The sequence below is a fragment of the Lentinus tigrinus genome, assembly GCF_003813185.1.
Source record: "Lentinus tigrinus ALCF2SS1-7 unplaced genomic scaffold L226scaffold_4, whole genome shotgun sequence".
Lineage (NCBI taxonomy): Eukaryota > Fungi > Basidiomycota > Agaricomycetes > Polyporales > Polyporaceae > Lentinus > Lentinus tigrinus.
Genome location: NW_027137913.1, coordinates 1,788,303 through 1,800,155, shown reverse-complemented (window position 1 = coordinate 1,800,155; position 11,853 = coordinate 1,788,303). Strand labels below are relative to the sequence as shown.

Sequence of the window (11,853 nt, the reverse complement as noted above, 5' to 3'; positions counted from 1 at the left end):
GGCTTGGGAGTGAGGCTAACGGATGCTTACCCAACTTCCGAGGTCATGACGCCACGGGTCATTTCAATCTGGCCCAGGACTGTTCCTCCAGATTTCATCAAGGATCCAGAATAGCGGAAAGACACTCGCACTTATCACAGCAATACAACCATGTTTAAATTTTGGGAGGTAGACGTTAGTCGAGACGGATGAAGGAATGGGTGTAGCATGATTAGAATTGCATGATTGCGACCGGGACATGTTACTCACCTCAAGTCAAGAGTCTATGTCATTCTGAGTCACCAACGACTGCTAATTATCCGTTCAACTGTCCAATAACGTCCCAAATCTTGGCTCTCTCTGTTGTCGGGGCCATTAAGTTATCGGTTGCGATTACGAGGTCGGCTGGAGGACTAGTACTGCGAGATTGCGGGGCTCTATGCTGACAAGAAACATGTTATCGTTCTTAGATGTAGTCCTAAGCACAAGCCGACGGTAAGTCTGAGACGAGCGACGGGGAGGAAGACTTTGGAGGTGGGGACTGGGAGGAGGACGATCATCCGCGTGCGGCGACCGGATTGGCGCTAGAGTTATCTCCCCTAGCACGTGATCGCGACAACTTGAGGCATCGAAGGCCTTTCCACCGTGTGGTTGAGCGTTTCGAACAGTAGCCACTAGCTCCTTGGAACTGGACTCCATTGTTACACAGATTGTAAGTTCCGTAGATCCCACAGTCGTACATGGACATCGCTGACGTCGCGACGAGGGCCGGGGATAGCTATTTACGGATATGGTTGGAATTATATATCAAGTAACAACTAGACTCTCAGCAGTCCCAACCATACACGAAGTCGTCGTCGCGATCCTCCGTCACCACATTGGAAGTGGGCTTGCAGACTCCAGCACCGAAGTGGTCCGCCATGAGCAAGTCGACGGCATTCCTCGCGGAAATCATCTCGGTCTCCAACGTCGATATGAGCCTGCAACAGTGTAAGCAACTATACGACAGGAGGTAAAGCTGCGACTCACGGCTCGAAGGAATTGGCATAGTAAAGCCCGTCAGCAAGTACGACAGGTGGGAACTCCGAGATAGGCGGGAGAACCGGGTACGCATCCCACTCCTTCCTCAGGACCCAGCCCACCTTGCCCTCGAACATCATTTCAAGCCATTCGTCCGAGATTGGCTGTTTGGAGAAGATCTTCACGACCCACTCAGTCTGCCCCCGTTGGTTCTTCCAGGGACTCAAGTCGCGATTACGCACGGGCCGGAGGTAGCTAAGCGAGTTGAATTCGGGCTCGGGACCACCCTGTCGTGCGCCGTTGCGAGTCGTGAGCACCATCTCTGGAACCTTGTGTCCGGGCGGAAGATTGAAATAGGTGGCGTTCGCGGAAGGCGACGTAGTTGTCAGAAGAGTGACGTGGAGATGGATGTAGGGTTGTTCTAGTACAGGTGCAAGGGGTGGCTCGGAAGCGAACTCGATGCCTGTTTGGTGGAACGGCGCAGCGAGTATGACAGCACGATATGGCACTGCTTCCTCGGATGCATCTGTCCTGATGAGCCATGGACCGGAACCGGACTCGCGAGTGATTGACGTGACCTGAGAGCTGAGTTAGCGACCTTGATATCTTCGGAGCATAGGCAGCAAGCAGAACGCACCGTAGTGTTCAGATATAATGTGGCACCCGAACCTCTTATGAATCGCTCGAAGATCTGACAGTTCCCGCCTTTGACAGTCGAAGCGCCGTTTGCTGCTAGCGTCACCAAACCTTCGAGGGCATGCATGCGGTCGATGTCCTACGAGCATATTCAGTGACAGAGCAAATCTCAGAAAAAATTCACGTACCTGGCCGTAGTTCAGTCGAGTAAGGGCCTCGACAAACTCCAATGACCACAAGTCATCTACGCTGAAGGTTCGTAAATAGTCCAACGAAGTCTGCCCGGCAACATTGCTCCAACCGAGCTCAGAAGCGAGCAATGAGATATTCCTGAAACGGGGTGCATCTGCATGATAGAGCTTCAATATTGTGTCGATCATTCCGTCAACACTACATTGTGGTCAGGAACAGATTTCGGAGAGAGCCTGGTGAGTAGTAACGCACGCAGATTGGGTCCGTCTCGGCGCATTGAACCCGTATCTCCAGATGATCTTCAACTTCGACAACAGACCGCTGTAGAGATGGCTGCCTCCGACCTAAGACGAGGGTCGTGAGCAGTACAGAAAACAGCAGATAGCGAGGCGCATGCATACCGTCACAGCAAACTGTGTTCCATCCCATACTCCCATGACGTCCTCCGTGTTCTCAAATGGGAATTTCTCAAATCCGTACTCTTCCGTTGCACGCCAAATGAGCTTGTTCGGAGGAACGAAGACCGAACCACCGAGCTCTGTAGGCTCAAGAGCGGGGTCATCGTACGGCTGAACCGTGGTACTCCCTGCAAGCAAATGCATGTTGATAGGCCGCAAGCCAAGAATGGCGAGAACACGCACTGCCTCCAACGTATTCGTTCCTCTCATAGACATCTACCTCGACGTCAAGACCATTGCGGTCTGCTGCCTTCCCAATCCAAAGAGCCGCCGAGCTACCCGCCACGCCGGCCCCGACAATTGCAACACGATTCGGTGACACGCATTGCATTTCAGGAGGGAGTCCCAGAGGTTCTTGAGAAGTTGCCGACGAGAGAGGTCCATGTTGAAGGATGGCGATGGCAGCCGCGAGCAGCAGCCGATGGATGGGTTTCAACGTCATTAGGTGAGCGATGACGCAGCGGATTCTACCCTGCTGAGTCGTTTCAGTTGGCAGGTTCCCTAAAGTCATATGAAACGGAACTCAACCCACAGGGCACTCGCTCACAGATCCTAGGATGGGTGGGTTGTGGCTGAAGAAGACGAGTGACACTGGCAGGCTCCCGCCCAAGAATCGCCAAAACGCCGCGCATGCGGCTCGACACATCGTGTTCAACAGCGCTCATACAAATCTGAAGACGACCGCTCCGATCTACGCGGCAACGTTTTGTGAGATGATTTCTCAGCGGCAGTAGATAGCACCCACCTGAGAACTATGCGGTTTCTGAGCGGCCACCTGTTTTCATGCTGTGAGCCCGGGGGAAGCCACGTCCGGCGTGAAGGGTCCATTAATAAAAATTCGCGTGTTGTACATACTTCCCACTGTGTGACGATGATCGTAGCTATGCTGGACGTACAGATGCAAGACATGTACGACATTTCTGGTCAAACCACCACGACACGTCCTCAGCGCCTAAGCTCGGCCGGCATCGGATTGCCGGTCCGACCAGGGCGATGACCCTCGGTGAGTCGTGAACTGCTTCGACCTCTACGCTCGCGATGCGATGCTCTATGTATCTGTTAGCGACACACTGGTAACCACTATGTCAAGTTTGGGCGGCGGAACATTGGCATGGATATATGCAAACCTGACACGGGACGACCGCCGCATGCTGCCACTACCAGATAGTTTCATCCGGTAAAAGAATGCTTGGGAGACCTTCTACGTGGTATTGGTCGGTTCTCGTACCTGTTCTGAGAGGGATTGCGTTCATGATTAATTGATTCATCTGACCTCACATTCAGGGTCCGAACCACCAGGTTCTCCGGTGTCCGGGTGCTGTGTGCGTTTGCGGTGGCTTGGGAACGAGTCTTGGAGATAAGATCCCCGCTAGTTGCTGAGTGCTGGTTGGTGCGCCCCAGCAAGCCTCCCGAACCTCCCTCGTCTCGTCTCTCTCCTCGCTCAGCACAAAGAAATGGATGTCCCGACCAATCTCCTCGGTCCTCTTCAGGAAATATTTGCCTGCGGTATCATTGGATATGCCTTTGCGACGACGTGAGTAATCATGACTATATGCGCGCTGGTCGGCCTCTCATCACGAGATTCTAGTATCTATGGTATCACCGTCCTACAGACCTACATGTATTATCGACGCTACCCGCACGATCGTCGAAGCTTGAAAGCCTTTGTAAGAGAAAGCTTACGTTGCCTTAGGTCGGCACTCACTGACAGCGCTCCAGGTGGGCATTCTATGGTACGTGTCCCGTCGACCTAACTTCAGGATTTCCTAGACGGAACGACCTGGTGACGCAGGATACTCGACACCTTGACCACGGTTCTCATGTCCCACGCCCTCTACGCGTTCTTCGTCCTCAATCTCGGGCACCTAGAAGACGACGTGAATTTGCCATGGTGAGTCCTATTTGCTTCATCACGGCTGACTGGACTAATGTGCCCTACTACTTATGTGCAGGAGCTTCACAGTACGTAAATCGTCAGTCTGCATGTTGGTGATATATCTTGAATATGTCGCGCACTGAATAACTTGAAAATGGCATCACGGTGCGTGTCCCCATCATTAAACGTTTGCGGCCGACGTCTCCTCTTGATGCTGAACTATTGGACTAGGATCTAATAACTGCGATGGTCCAGTGGTCAGTCACGAATCCTCACCACCCCCATAGTTCACTCATCGACCAATGATCCAGCTACTTCGCGGAGCGACTGTGGCGATGTAAGAAACCTTCTTTCAGTGTCTCTTATAGTCGCTGACCTATGTTTTCAGTGAGCCAAGGAAACAAATTTCTCAGTGGCGCCATAGTGTGTCTCGCCGATGTCTCATGCTGATCATCGCTCACGGACTGCTCTAGGTTATTCTTGCATTGATAACGCTCGGTTCGTCATCCGAAGTCTTTAATCCGATCGATTGCTCATGTTTTCTCTAGCACTCGGTATTGGTGAGCATCGCAACTGATACGTGAACTCGCTAAATATTAAGGCTTAACGTTCAGAGGGCACGGTGAAAGTGTAAGCAAATAACGGCTGTATACCACTCGATGTACTCAACTGAACTCTGCCCTCAGCTTCAGCAATCACGATCTCCTCTCCGACACCTTCCAGCGGTCGCTGGTCCTCGGCGGTGCGGTTCAGGCCGCTGCCGTGTTAGGCGACGTCCTCATCACAGGCGGTCTTTGCTACTACTTTGTCGCCAACAAAACTGGAACGAGGAGGATCAATGCTCTCCTCGACAAGCTGATGGCATATGCCATCGAGCGAGGAATACTTACCGCGTGAGACCGTCGCGAGTAGACCTCATCACCGTCGACTGAAGCTTCCTTCCTCAGCACTGTCCAGACCCTATATCTCATCATGGTGCGTTGCTTACCTTGGCCGCTACCTACCGACACCGTGTAAAACGATACATCTCTGCAGAGCGTCGCATATCCGAAGAAATTCTACTTTGTTCCCTTCGCCATGCTCGTTGCCAAGAGTACGTACTTCGCCATGGCTCCGGCCGATTCGCCAGATCTCACACTCACTTTCCCTCACCTAGCATACGTCAACACCCTTCTCGCTAGGTGAGCTTGTGTCGGGATACCCATCTCATCTAGCAACTAACAATCCGAAGTCTCAACGTACGCCGCCCGCTCGACAACGGTACTTGGAGGGAGGAGGAACCGTCTCCTATCCAGTTCAGTTCTCAGACATGGAGCCCTGATGTGGCACAATCCTCTGCCAAGCCGGATACATCTGTGCGTGGAATCATTTCAACACGTGTTCTCTCGCGGACTCAAAATGCCATAGACTCCTTCGGACTCAGCTACCCAAGTCGCCCTCCAGACAATCTGGGTCGGAACCACTGCGGACCAGGTTTGACATTTTTCTTGGACTCTCGTATGTGCTAAGGGTTTCGCGGCGTCCACTACTCTGACGTTGGCGGTTGGCCTGCCAAGTTCGTTGAACCTGCCCATACGGGCGCGATGAACGACTTTCAGCATCAGCCGGGAGGAGTAGGCGTTCATGGAAGAGATGATCCTGTTTCTGGATGGGATGGAGAGCGTGTCGCATCATGTGTGGTTTACGACTGGGGCTGGGAACTTCGTGAATGAGGACGAGGGTACGAGCGATCAAGACAAATAAATACTAGTATCATCATCAGGCGATTATAATCATACACTAGTGGTACAGTAGGTTTGCACCGAGGTGCGAGTGCCCCCCCTCGTACAGCGTATGTCTGGGTCGTATCCTTCTGGCCCACGCTGACTCGGTCTGGGACGGAATGTAGCGCATATTGGGTCGTATCCTTCTGGCCCGCGCTTCGGGTTGGTGGTTGACGAACATCCCCCCGAGTTCGTATGAGACGAAGACTCTTTGTCCTGCTCCTGCTTCCTCGACGTCTTGTGGCCCACGCTGACTCGGTTCTGGCGCGATGCAGCGTATGACGGAGTCGTATCCTTCTGACCCACGCTGAGTGTTCATCGACAGTCGGGAGACGAACGTCCGCCCTGGAGTGAGACTTCGTAATCCTGCAATCTTCTTCTCCTAAACTCCGCCACGGACAGGAGTCCGAAGGGAGCACTTGGCTCCGAGACATGACAGCCACGACTTGAGCTTCGCGGACCACCCTCGACGAGCTGGGGAGGCGGACGCATAGGCGATAGTGACGACGGACGAGTTGACGAGGGTCGACGTGTCAGAGAGAACCGACGAGGACTCAAAGGAGGCCTTGGACCTTGACGTTGAGCTGCGCTTGCTAGAGCCCAAGGTGTACGAGTGAACATCCGTTGACGCGAGCTGGTAAGCGACATCGTCGACACGATCACGATTATCGGAGGTGAAAGTCGAGCAGGAAGGGGTATCAGAGCGGTGGACCGTGCTGAACTTGCTTTCAGCTCGGTCCACGGTAGGGGGTGGGCAGGTGCTGTCCTCGGACCATCGCTGCTCCAACATGGAGCGCGCGGCCCGCGCCAGACTGGCGGTTGCTTCCCCTGGTGCTCCGATTGGGCTCGACCTGTCGGTGTTCGCTGAAGAGACAGGCGAACTGGAGCCGATGGTGACCATGTCGAAGTCGGGCTCGGTGTCGTCATGTGCTTGGATGGATGTCGTCGACTCGGAGTCGGACTCGGATGGGCTCAGGATGGACGCGAGGCACGCTGAGCTGGCAGATGAGATGAACATGCTTGGCTCGTCCAGGTCGTCGTGCTGTGCAATAGAGATGCCCTGGAGGATCATCTCGAAGTCCTCAATGTCGTGAGAGTCGTCGTATGTGAACGTCGCGTTGTCGCTGTCGCCCCGCGTGTTCTGCTGGGTCGCCATGGGAGGGTCGGCCTTGATGGTACCACGAGAGTCACTGGCCTCCTCGTAGTACTCGACGATGCAGGCATGAGACGAGTGCGTCGTGAAAGGCTCGTCGCAGATGTAGATAGCCCGGTCGGGAGAGGGCTGAAGAGGAGGAAGGGATGTCGTCTCCGTCTGGGGTGCATCGGGCAACCACTTGAGAGACGGCGAGGATGGGAGACTAGTGATAGAGAAGTCGGATGTCGACTCCGGGACTTGAGTCTCAAACTCGGGCCCGTACCATTCAAAGTACGGGTGGGGCTCCTCGCCCGACGAGTAAAGTTCACCGAACTCGTGAACGCTGCTCGCCTGCAATGCGTGTCAGCTGCGGTCCGAAGGAATGTGAAACATTAATGTACGAACCGGCATGAGGTCGTCAAGAGGCGTATCATTGTCCTGCGGCTGAGTGCAGAGCGCATCCCAGTCCCTGAAAACGAAGGGTCAAAACGCAAGCATGGGGAGATGAAAGCAAAGACGTACAATCCGTCGAACCACGGGTGCTCCTTGAGCTGCTCCCAGGTCGGCCGCTTGAGATCATCCTTGACAAGAACCTACAGAAAATACTCGTCAGATCCGGCCGCAACGCGTGGCATGCATGATGGCTCACCGTGTGGAGGAAGTCCTCCGCGTCCGAGCTCAAGACGTCGTGGTCCACGACCAACTCCCGGGTCAGGACAGCTTGAGCAGTCGCCTCTTCGCCGTGTGCATCTTCAAGGTCGAACGGGAGCTAGAACAGGGATATGAGGCAGCAGAAGCGAGCATGACAAGGAGTAGACGTACCTTGCCGAGGAGCATGAAGTAGACAGTGATTCCGAAGGACCACACATCCACCCCGTAAGAGTACGCCTCTCCCCTCCACGCCTCAGGCGCGAGGTACTTGGCAGTCCCGACGACAGTTCGAGCGCTGTCAGCCGCGAGACCATGAGCCGTCTCGTCTTCGGCCTCGCCGTGCGCCCATTGCTCTTGCTGTCGCCACGGCTGCTCGTCTGGCTTGCGTCCGAATTGGCGGCAGAGACCGTAGTCGCCGACGACCGCTCGGCCTTCATTGTCGAAGAAGATGTTCTCGGGCTTGATGTCGCGGTGGATGATGCGCTTCTTGTGCAGCTTCTCCAGCGCGAGGATCTGGGAGGTGATCAGACCATCGCCCTACGAGTATCGGAGACGAATACGTACGATACGTGCCGCCATGGGGCGGGCATCCTTCTCAGGGATCCGGCCCTTCTCCACAATCTTGTCGAATAGGTCACCACCTGGGTAATACTCCTAAGGCGATGTCAGTAAATTGGTAACCGGTAGGAATGCGTGGAATCCGACTGACCATCAGGAGGTAAAAGTTACTCTTGTCCTCGAAGCTACCCAGTAGCTTCAGGAGCTCGGGGCTGCCCGCCACCCGCCGCAGGATGTCCTGCTCCTCGAAGATCAAAGCGTATGACTTGATCTCCAGCGCAGCTTTCGAAATCACCTTGAGCGCATACACCTTCCTCGTCTTTGTGTCCTGGACGAGGAAGACTTGTCCGTAGCTCCCAGAGCTGAGCAGACGGACGACGCGGAGGCGGCTGGTGATGTGCTCGCGCTTGGCGAGAGACTGGGAGTTGCAGGCGGCGTCGACGTCCTTGAATGCGCCGGTGAGCTGGACCGGGTGGCTGACATCGTCGGAGTCGCTCGAGAGCGTGGCGATCTCGGGCTCGGCGACTTGGGCCTTTGTGAGACCCTGAACTTCCTTGGACCCGGGCACGAAGGACGGTGCTGAGAAGGTCGGAGAGCCCACAAGGGTTGTCAGGCTCGAGAGGTTCAGGGTAGGCTTCAAGTTGTCGGGCTTAACTTGCACGACGGTGTAGGGAACCTCCGGTCACAGTCGGTACGATATTCCTAGCCAAAGTAGAAGGAAGACATACCAGCTTGCCCTTCTTGTTGACGTGCATCCGAACGTGCACATCCTCAGCCAAGGTGAGGACATCCTCGAGCTTGAATGTGGCCTGCACATCGCGTCTTGCGACCTTCTGTTTGGCGAAAGCGAAGAGCTTGGTGAATGCCATGGTGTCAAACCGTGAAGTCTAGGACGGGGGATAGTGGACGTTCGGGTGCAAGAGTACTGGAGCTGTTAGCCTCAGTCTGAATCCAGAGATGGCTTGGGAGTGAGGCTAACGGATGCTTACCCAACTTCCGAGGTCATGACGCCACGGGTCATTTCAATCTGGCCCAGGACTGTTCCTCCAGATTTCATCAAGGATGCAGCATGGCACAAAAGCCCCATAGAAGATATTAACAATACAACTTTGGGGGACGGCTGTTCGTCGAGATACATGATGGAAGGAGTGTGGCACATTGAGAAACTGCAGGATTACGACCAGGACACGTGACTCACCTCATGACAAGAGTACCTGCCGCTATAAGCCACCACCGACTCTTCATAAGCCCTTCAACCATCCAAGAATGTCTTGGTTTTGTCTCCTGTCCGGGCCTTCAAGTTCTCGGTAGCGACTACGACGAGGGCCGCTGGAGGACTCCGAGATTGCGAGGCTTGATGCTGCCAAGAAGCATTTCATAACTCTCAAGAATTGTCTCATATGCAGTGCATAGCACAAGGTGCCGATGGCGAGTTTGAGACCAGCGATGGGGAGGAAGACTGTGAAAGCGGAGGTGGTGAATCAGGCGAAGACGCGTTGTACGACTCGGGAGTCGGACATACGGCGACGCGCCAGATTGGCGCTGGAGTTATCTTCTCACCACGTGATCGCGTCGACTCGTCTTGGAAATTGGAACGAAGCCGAAGGCCTTGTTCACCGTATGGTTATGCGTTCCGAATACTCGCCGCCAGATACTTACCCCTTAATTCACATGTTTCATGGATCCTACACGTTGAATATGGCACGGTCGGTTCACACTGGAGTATGGGGCACAGCTGCGGTACAGCGCGGACCATATCGAACAAAATCAAGGGAGAAATAGTCGCATGCTCAAGAGCATGACTTCAGATGACCGAATTCTTGTAGTGCAAATGAAAGTTCTGCATTGAGTAAGCGTGCTCAAGCAGTTGTTAGAGCAAACCGTCGAGCGTCGTCAGAGTGAAGCAAGTAGATAGATTTCCGCTTGTCCTGTACGGTAGCGTCGTGGTACAGAGGCAAACGGATGGGGCATAAGGCGCCCATCCGCACACGAAAATCGTCGGGCGCGCTACGCTGCGAGCAAGCGCTCGCTCGCTCGCTCACAAAATCCAACAGCAGTCGCCTGAGGACGAACGACAAGCTTGACACCGCTAACCTGGTTGACCTTAGGCGGTCAAGGCCTCCGGGGACTGCATTCAATCTTCCTGGGAGCACCTCAATCCTATTAGGCTGCCACCTCACTTCATTAAGCACTCGGTCGTCGAAGATTGAATCACCCCAGTACTCACCATAATGACGCCAATCCTCAGCCAGTCCTCCAGCGTCGCGAACAGCTCCACTCCGAGCTTCTTGTTTCCGGGCCATGAAAATTCGGAGAATGGATACACGACTTTCTTTGCGCCGCGCTCAGCTTCTCCGCCAGAATCTGAGATCGGAAGTTCAAGATGACGAGGGAGCCGCCATGCGTGACGACGTCGTATGCCAAGTTTGTCTGCGAGCGCGTCGTACGCATAACTGATCGGCTGTCCGAGCTTCCGGATCTCCGCCGCGATGGCCTCGGGCGAGGAGAACAGTTGAACTGTGAGGAGAAGTCCGCCATGTCCGCCATACCTGGCGGACAGCCAAGCGGACACGGAAAGATCCGACGAAGCGCCTGTATGGCCATAAGCACGCTCCCCTGTCAATGACATTGTATTCAAGAACAGCTGTAACAATAAGCCCGATGGTATGGTTCAAGTTCACAAACAGATATACCAGGTAATGCGTCCTCTCTTTGTCGCACCGCTACGCAGTGATGTCACATTGCTGCAGCGCAAACCATCGCAACTATTGCGGTGCCGCAGTGCCACGGCTATGCGCTACCGATGCGACATATATGCGTCGCACTACTTTGGTTGCGCTTACGCAGCTACGTCGCACTGCACAAGTCGCTATTGCGGTTCCGCGGTGCGACAGCTATGCGCTACCGATGCGACACGTATGTAGCGCAGCGTAAGTAGCACCTCTGTAGTGGCTATCGCGGTGCTTCATGGGGACTCCCGCGCGCTACAGATGCGATACGCACATGTGTATCAGCATTGCGGTTGCGGTCACGCAGCTGTGTCTCAGCTCTTAAGTGGTTGTCGCGGTGCTTCAGCACGACAGCCACGCGCGACAGCTGCGACACCCATATGTGTCGCAGTATTGCGGCTGCGCCGTCGCAACGCCGTATACCATCCGCAATGCCACTACTGTTCGTAGTGCGACAGTGCCGCCCTGCCCATATTTTCTTCACGCGCCCACATTGTACGTATTCCACCAATGCCACACCCCTTCCGGCGCTTCCTGGACTGTCGACTCGCGCTTACTGCCCCACAGTCAGACCCCACCCAGTCTCCTTCTTTCAAACACGCAGTATGCTTCTCTTCAGCGAACTCTCATCTCAGCTTCAAGGTCTCGACTCCCAGCTGTACGCTCGACTTCAGTATGCCCACTTGACCACCTTCTTCAGTGCAGTTCAACGCCTGTCACCGTTAATCAAGCTCAATGCCCCCCGACGAACTGTTGGTCTCCCTCTTCTGCCACTCTCAGTACGCTGGACGCTCGGGCATGTCCTTTCACTCGGACTCAAAGATGTGGACGACCTTTGGAACGTCATCGGGCACCA

At 54.6% G+C, this 11,853-nt stretch overlaps 4 protein-coding genes across 4 annotated transcripts; 1 reads left to right on the top strand and 3 right to left on the bottom strand.

Annotated features, from left to right (window-relative positions):
- Positions 1–805: 805 nt before the first annotated feature.
- Positions 806–2,727, bottom strand: L226DRAFT_456373 (FAD/NAD(P)-binding domain-containing protein; the record flags this gene model as incomplete). The annotated part of the gene is made up of 7 exons (XM_067675292.1): positions 806–959; positions 1,009–1,577; positions 1,637–1,774; positions 1,824–2,025; positions 2,080–2,171; positions 2,229–2,413; positions 2,469–2,727. 7 exons carry the CDS (start codon positions 2,725–2,727, stop codon positions 806–808), a joined length of 1,599 nt encoding a protein of 532 aa, XP_067540095.1.
- Positions 2,728–3,739: 1,012 nt separating this feature from the next.
- L226DRAFT_595056 (uncharacterized protein) lies at positions 3,740–6,070 on the top strand (the record flags this gene model as incomplete). Its single annotated transcript, XM_067685631.1, has 17 exons — positions 3,740–3,819; positions 3,874–3,952; positions 4,005–4,018; positions 4,078–4,176; positions 4,238–4,247; positions 4,393–4,418; positions 4,473–4,498; positions 4,550–4,584; positions 4,635–4,659; positions 4,710–4,721; positions 4,776–4,791; positions 4,848–5,054; positions 5,109–5,136; positions 5,197–5,254; positions 5,318–5,342; positions 5,393–5,516; positions 5,569–6,070. 17 exons carry the CDS (start codon positions 3,740–3,742, stop codon positions 5,638–5,640), a joined length of 936 nt encoding a protein of 311 aa, XP_067540094.1. The 3' UTR covers positions 5,641–6,070.
- A 236-nt stretch (positions 6,071–6,306) lies between these two features.
- L226DRAFT_567617 (kinase-like protein) lies at positions 6,307–9,137 on the bottom strand (the record flags this gene model as incomplete). Its single annotated transcript, XM_067684052.1, has 8 exons — positions 6,307–7,410; positions 7,465–7,528; positions 7,582–7,652; positions 7,709–7,828; positions 7,882–8,223; positions 8,275–8,364; positions 8,420–8,944; positions 8,997–9,137. 8 exons carry the CDS (start codon positions 9,135–9,137, stop codon positions 6,307–6,309), a joined length of 2,457 nt encoding a protein of 818 aa, XP_067540093.1.
- Positions 9,138–10,269: 1,132 nt separating this feature from the next.
- Positions 10,270–10,897, bottom strand: L226DRAFT_558043 (uncharacterized protein; the record flags this gene model as incomplete). The annotated part of the gene is made up of 2 exons (XM_067683219.1): positions 10,270–10,436; positions 10,496–10,897. Coding segments are annotated over 2 exons (567 nt in total), but the record flags the coding sequence as incomplete, so codon positions are not given.
- Between the last annotated feature and the right edge of the window lie 956 nt (positions 10,898–11,853).